This window comes from Montipora capricornis, chromosome 3, assembly GCF_036669925.1.
Source record: "Montipora capricornis isolate CH-2021 chromosome 3, ASM3666992v2, whole genome shotgun sequence".
Taxonomy (NCBI): domain Eukaryota; kingdom Metazoa; phylum Cnidaria; class Anthozoa; order Scleractinia; family Acroporidae; genus Montipora; species Montipora capricornis.
Window position 1 is genome coordinate 23897764 of NC_090885.1, and position 7500 is coordinate 23905263.

Below are 7500 nucleotides of genomic sequence, written 5' to 3' on the forward strand. Positions count from 1 at the left end.
CCACGGAGTCGACAACCCATGAAGAGGAAGAGGCTGCAGAAGATTCAGACGAGGATATTTCTGCAGCAGAGCCACAGACACTAAGTCCCATCGAAGCGAACGAAGCAGTGAGAGCGCTACGAAATTTCATTATGACATTTGACAAGTCAGGTGCAAAAGAAAGAGAATTTCTACGCTCCTTCTCTTCAATGGAGGATGCATTCTTACGGATGACAAAAAAAAAGACGGAGGCAATCCTCATTGGAAGAATTTTTTAAATTAAGGACGGTGCCTACTAATTAAAGATATTTTGCCCAGGTGTGTGATTATGCAGGAAATGTAGATCTTAACAAGTATTATTGAAATACAAAAAGAAAATTTTGGGTAACCACTCATTTTTCAAAGATACTTCATGAACAATATTTGTAAATAGCTTTAAAATACAAGCAATGTATGGCTTTCTTTCTCAAATTGAAGCTTAATTATCCCTCAAAAATGCATGGTTGCCTCCAATTTTCTTTTTGAATACCAAGAGTACTTACTAAGATCTACTTTCTCCGGATAGTTTTAAACCGCGCAAAAATATCCTTGTATTAGTAAGCATCGGCGATAGGAAATCCTAGTATCTGGAGATGCGCAGAACGTATGATCCATTACAATAGTAGGTACCGTCCTTAAGCGTCTTGATTACTGTAGCAATTTTAGCACAAGTACAGTACAATAGTTTTCTGTTGTTTAAGTTGGGTTACGCTGTTCATGTTCTTTACATGACATTTCACAAGTCAGATGCAAGAGTGAGGTTATTTGGTCATTTAATCGCTACTCTGAGTTTCATGCTCCATACGGAGCATATATATATATATATATATATATTATATATAATATATATATATAATATATATATATATATATAACAATGTTTTTTCTACTCGATATAGTTTCATATGGACTTTAATACAGGTCTGTTTCGTAGACCAACAAGGAGTTGGACCACTCATCAGTTAAATTCCATGTACACTGTAGCATCGCTGGGGTTTATATACATCAGTAGCGTGATCATTACAAGTGTCAAACTTGAAAAACAATAGTAAAAAAGCATTTGTAAACTTATGATTGGTTGTTGAGGATGCAATTGAACCTAAGGAGAAAATTTCGCTTGTGCCTACAAGTCGATACGAGTTCATTACGTTTGTTGAGCGTTGCCATGTCCGGTTTATATAGGATATAGAATTTCTCGGTACTACATAGATTACATCGTTTAGTAAGATTGCTATAAGATTTGGCCTTGGCTAAAATTTTCCAGGAGATTGCGAAGTCTTTCTTTTGATCTTTTAGCTGCCATAGATGTTTGCTCAGTTCGGTGTCATTCTTTTTACTTTCGTTTTTGAATGACATTTGGTGGTTTCGCCATCTCGTCTTGAACTCAGTGGCGGTGAGGCCGACGTACGTCTCTGTGCTTTCGGCGGTCGTGATGGTGGCTTGATACACTACTTCCTTGACTAAGAATTTTCCTTTCATAGGGCATTTGTCTGGTACTCTGCAGTTGCAGAGTTTGGTGGGTGTTTGTTTTGGAGGTGGTGGCGGCCTCACCGCCACTGAGTTCAAGACGAGATGGCGAAACCACCAAATGTCATTCAAAAACTAAAGTAGAAAGAATGATACCGAACTGAGCAAACAACTATGGCAGCTAAAAGATCAAAAGAAAGACTTCGCAATCTCCTGGAAAATTATAGCCAATGCCAAATCTTATAGCAACCTTACTAAACGATGTAATCTATGTAGTACCGAGAAATTTTATATCCTATATAAACCGGACATGGCAACGCTCAACAAACGTAATGTCAACTTGTATCGACTTGCAGGCACAAGCGAAATTTTCTTCTTAGGTTCAATCGCATCCTCAACAACCAATCATAAATTTACAAATGCTTTTTTACTATTGTTTTTCAAGTTTGAATCTTGTAACGATCACGCGACTGACGTATATAAACCCCACCGATGCTACAGAGTACATGGAATTTAACTGATGAGTGGTCCAACTCCTTGTTCGTCTACGAAACAGACCTGTATTAAAGTCCATATGAAACTATATTGAGTAGAAAAAACATTGTTATTACCGCTCCATTATTGTTGAGTACTATTCTGGATTTATCAGTGTGGAACTCTGTGACGGTTCGCGATCCCCTGGGTCTCGCGAGATGGCGAGAAGAAAATAAGAGAAAACTAAGGGTAAAACAACGTATTTCACACCGCTTCCCACAAACCCGCAACACAGCATAAATTTTTAGTAAACGCGTACGACTTTAATTAAAGATAAAAGTTAACTACAAGTAAAACAGTTACGACAGTTACTATCTCCAAATTAACTAATCTTACTTAGATTTACTTAATGCTAATATATACTTAAACGACAATACAAAATGAACTAAATACTTTACTTTAATATTTACAGACAATAAGTTCAGTTCTTCGTCAGCCTTCGTGCCTTCTCAAGGTCCTTGTTAGTCCAAGCGGCTAATCCTGCAACCATCCACTACCTCTTTCAGCAAACCAACGAACGTAGTCACGTCTTCGGTCAGTCCACAAGACTCTCACTTTCGTCGCCGAACTTTTCCTCCAAAAACTTCCACTACAAATATATTTGCCACCGCCGACAAAGGAGTTTTGTCTGGGAATTTCGCGGTCGGCTGCCACCAATGACTCTTGGCAGTGTTTCTCTTTTCCACGTTCTTTTAACTTTCACCTTTCCACTTTGGCTTCTCTCCGGCTTTCCTTCTCCTAGCAGTCTTCTTGTCAACTGACCTTTTTCCACCCGCCTTTACAACACGCGACTTCCATTTATATCTTTACATAACAATGCACTCCACATCAACACTTATTGAAAAACCTATTGTTAAAACACGACCCTAACGAACCAATAGTTACAAAAGCATCTCCACAATGGAGACTTAAAAGAACAAATAGACTTACAAACTATTCTCTAATGTACTAATTGCGGTAGACTACGATACGAAATTAACACTAAGTAATTAACACGAGCGGAATAAACTATGAACTAACGAAACAAAGAACTAAAGAAAAAGGAATTTTATGACAAACTCACCTGAAGTTATAGAGATATATATATATATATATATCAGTATATATATATATATATATATATATATATATATATATGTATATTATATATACACACACACACACAAAGGAGAGGTTAATTTAAAAATAGCACTTTGTCGTACAACTTTTCAATATTATGTTAATTTTCATTGACGTATGTTTATGAAAGTGTGATATTACTTATCCGGCCGATCTATATATAGATGACTATAAAATGTTCCGTTTGTTGTGACAGCAAGGTGAAAAGACAAGATATAGTGTTTTTTTCTACTGGGAAAATGATCACTGATTAATATCGGGTTAAGGTCTTTGGCTGTCCGCATTAAGTCGGCGTTTTTTTTTTTTTTACAGTCAACGGTCTCTCTCACCTTTTGAAACCGATCTCATTAGAATTTTCAGAAACAAATGTGAAAAATGTGGCTAATGGACGAAAACGAATGGAACTAATGGAATATTTGCTGATTTTTAAATATTTTTTTTACAGCAGTGGCCTAACTTGAGGCTTTTAATGCAAGACTAAACATTTTTTAAAATTCTTAGAACAAGTCAAAAGGTTTTAAAGTAAATCATTTTTTAATCTCCTTTTTTCCATCTCTCTGGCACTAACTGATTTCGTAGAATATAATCATTTATAATCAACACTCAATTCTTCAAACGTTCTGTATTTGTTCATTTGCAAGGATAAAGGCGGTGTTTATCGGTCACCTGCGGTAACAGAAAAGGAACAATATTTGTAATGGGTTTCCGTTTCAAAGCATCATTAAGTCCATCCCGGGAGAACCATACGCTCAATGGTACACCTGTTATGGTCTGTTATGGTCATAACCGACTGCCAAATCCACTTTTTAACTTTTAAATGACCAATCCTTTAGTTATCTTCGATGTATTTAGGTTCTGCTATAGTGCTTTCCTTAGAACAAAAGGAACTCGCTAGAATTTGGACATTTGGATTCAGGTGGAAAATTGGAATGGCAGCGTCATTTGTAAGAAAATTGTACAATTGCCATGGCGCAGGGTTCACAAATCACTTCAGTAATGAATTTACTGACGTTATGAATTTAATAAACCTGGAGCCCATATTTCGGATGTGTATAATGACCCAATTTTGAGTGATGTGGAACAAAACAATAAAAGACAATCATTTTCAATTTAAGGCTCCAGTTGCTTCATTCTCTGCTCGTTGTTTAGAAAACAGGCAACTTGTTTTTGTTTTTTTGCTTTTTTTTTGGCAATATAAAGGCCGACCGTGCCGCTAACTCTGATCACACGACGAAGTCGAGAGAGATATTATCACCACACGTGTTATTCTCTCCTTGAGTTGATAACGGACAAATGTTTACCAAACTTGTAAAGAAGCAAGGTCAGATAGTCTAATATATTCCCTGAGGCAAAAAGCATTGACAACTGAAGGCACTACTCCTATCAGTTCGGTATACACAAAGATCAAACTAATCCATAAGCAAGCTTTTGTTCCCAAAAATAAACAGTCTAACCATCTTGTTTTCGTTTATTTTATAACCGCAAATGTTCCTATTTTTTTCCTGTCCTGATTATCATGCAGAAATATCATCACAAGTCTTTTAAATAAATAACCCCAACTCTCGAAGACTTTTTCCGCGTCAAAATTTTTCTCAAGTTGTCTCGATATCTTGAACTCTGAAAGGCATAAAGTATTGGATTTAGGCTACAACTAAGGTACAAAATAAAGCGTGTAGTTTGGTTTACCATATAAAGGGTTTGATAATTCTTGTTTAGTGTATCAGCGTCTTTAAAAGCGAGGTATACATGAAGGAACAAGAACGGAGCGTAACAGATACAAAAGCTCAACGTCACCATTATAGAGATCGAAGCAAGTTTCTTTTTAGCCGAAGTCGCTGCACGTCCTGAGCAAACAGTCTTAGTGATGTAGAGTCCTCTTAGAATCTGAGCATAGCAGAAACACAGGAGGCAAAATACAACTCCGAAAAGGATGGCAATCGCTGTTAAGTAGACCTTAGTAAACGGTGCTTTCTCGATTGTCCAGGGATTCACGCACCTTTGTGAAAGCTCGTCAAATTTGCTAAAAACAATAATCGGTACACAGCATAGCAGAGAACAAAGCCAAATAAAACCAACGGCACAGCGAACATTCTCTATACTGATCACATAACGAGTGTGGAAAGGTCTTACCATTGCGTAGTAGCGGTCGGTAGCAAGGAAAACCAAAGAAGTAAACGATGCGCTAATGGAAAGCTGAGAGAGGAAGTTTCCGGCGAATACTCTGCAAACAAGTTGTCTTGCAAATCCTTTTAAAAGGTTGTGTGCAAGCTCAACAGCCATGGGAATTGGACAAAAGATCAAAGACATTGAATCCGAAATTGCAAGGTTGGAAAGAATGCAGTTTGTTGCGGTGTGCATATTTTTGTTTCTGTACACGATGCAAACAACGAGGAAATTACCAACAATTCCGACGACAATGATTATCAGGTACAAAATCCATAATATGAAGTTAAATGATGACAGAGAATGATGCAAGTTGGAAAAATCCGACGTGTTTCCCATTGCTTTCCTTTCCTTTTTCTTCTTTTTCGCCTGAAGTCATTAGATGTTTAGGACGACAGTCTGTCGTGTGCAGCTGTTTAAATTTCCATTTCGATTACAGAGAAAATTTAGTCGACTCCTGCTCTAGATGATGCCAATCAACTCTGTTGTTAATGACGTCTGTTATAAGGTCACACAGGCACTGCCAAAAATAGGATTATAGATGAGCGTACTGTTTCGTAATGGACATAAACAATTTCCCAGATTCAATGGCTAGTTCAAAGACTATCTCGAAAAACCCAGTCCACCTACTATTTCACTTAAAATGGACTGCCGTAGTGACGAACCACCATAACTATCGCTTTTGAGGCTTAGGCTTATAAGACACTGGCCGTATCTAAGCTTACAAATGGCAACAACCTCATCAAAAGAATCTCCTCGGCTTTCCACTAATTCCGGACAAAAGGAAGCTTACAAACATGAATGTCTTTTACAAGTAAATGGCCTCATACTCTTACTTCCCTATACAATCAAGCCGCGATCTTTTAGTGGTTAGGCAATCTCGTACCCAGAGTCCTCCGGCTTTTTGGTCAGCAGGTGAGCGCCCGGAGAGACTCTGGGATAATGCACTCCATTTCCCTGAAAACGTCGGTTCCGTTCTTATTGCGCATGCTTCAGTTTAAACGGAAGCAAAAAAGAGAAAAAAGTAAACAGTAGAAATAGCGGGTTCAAAATCTTCGAGAAACAAAAATTTTTGACTTACACACCATAAAAGAAACTGAAGAAATGATCATTGGCTTACTGTAAGAGCGAGTGAAAATGAAACTTCTGACGCTTTCAGTAAGTGTATTTAGTGTTTCAGCGCACATTCCATGGTGGAAACGACACCAATGGTCACCAATGTCATCTTCTACTACAAACTTATGTTTCTGTAAATCTGAATGGCTTCCACGAGACCTTCTTCCACGGATTTCTCCCCAGAGAGACTGATGTAAGGTTTTCCCCCGGTATTTTTGCGGCAGCAACAGTAATCAGTTTATAGCAGCGTCGGAAAATTCCCGTGCGGTATTCTCGGTTTTCAGCTGACGTCATAACCTTATGCAAATTAGGTTTCCGCCATTCTGGTGCCCCTGATTATAGGGAAATGTATGACATTTTGAGCGCTCACGTTCGAAGTCTTCAAATAATTCATCTTTCCAATGGATATTTCCCAAGAAAGCGACCCAAAATCACTCGACGAGGTACCAGTACTTTCATCCTACGCAAAAAAAACCTCGAAGGCCACGTTCGAGAGCGCTATTTGAAGAAGATTTTCTGTCGTTTGCGTAGACCCAGCGGCTATACGGAGCGATCAGTTTGGCTCCTCTAGAAGTCTCAGACTTGCTTTCCTAGTTAGTTTTAGAGACAAGCTACTATACAAACAAGGAGTTTAAGGCCTTCAAATTTTGAAAGCGTACAACCAGATGATTTCTGGTTTCGTTGCGTCCGTTTAAGCAAGGGAAGGAAATCGCGGGCAAGATTGTTGTTGTTTGTGGCCAAGGTGACTCGGAAGTTTGACACTCGGCGTCGACCTTATCTGTATCAGTTTCCAGTTGGATTTCTTTTAATACCTTCGCTAACTGCTATGGCCGCCAGATGAGAAGAAAAGGCCTCCTCAATCCCTTTGTTTCGATGATTTCCCTCTTCTTCTGTCAAAGTACTTGGTCGATTAGAGTCTCAGTCCTTCACCTTGAGAAGGTGAGAAGCTTTTTTCCTTCGAAATTCGTCCGATTTCCTTCAAACTCAGTCAATTTGGGCGCTCCATCCCTCGCATTCGCCTGCCGAATTTCCGCGAAATCGAATAAAACGCCTCCGAGTTAGACATTTGCTAACCTGAGTATC

General features: G+C 38.5%; 1 protein-coding gene across 1 annotated transcript in view; it reads right to left on the reverse strand.

Moving 5' to 3' along the window:
* Positions 1-3248: 3248 nt before the first annotated feature.
* The window catches only part of LOC138041214 (galanin receptor type 2-like), a 5148-nt gene continuing 896 nt past the window's right edge, over positions 3249-7500 (reverse strand). The window contains exons 1-2 of the mRNA XM_068886987.1: positions 6422-7500; positions 3249-5821 (exon numbers count right to left, since the gene is read on the reverse strand). The exon at positions 6422-7500 is cut by the window's right edge and continues 896 nt beyond it. Of these exons, the coding sequence (XP_068743088.1) occupies positions 4669-5640 (972 nt within the window). The 5' untranslated portion in view covers positions 5641-5821; positions 6422-7500 and the 3' untranslated portion in view covers positions 3249-4668. The remainder of the gene's footprint in view (positions 5822-6421) is intronic.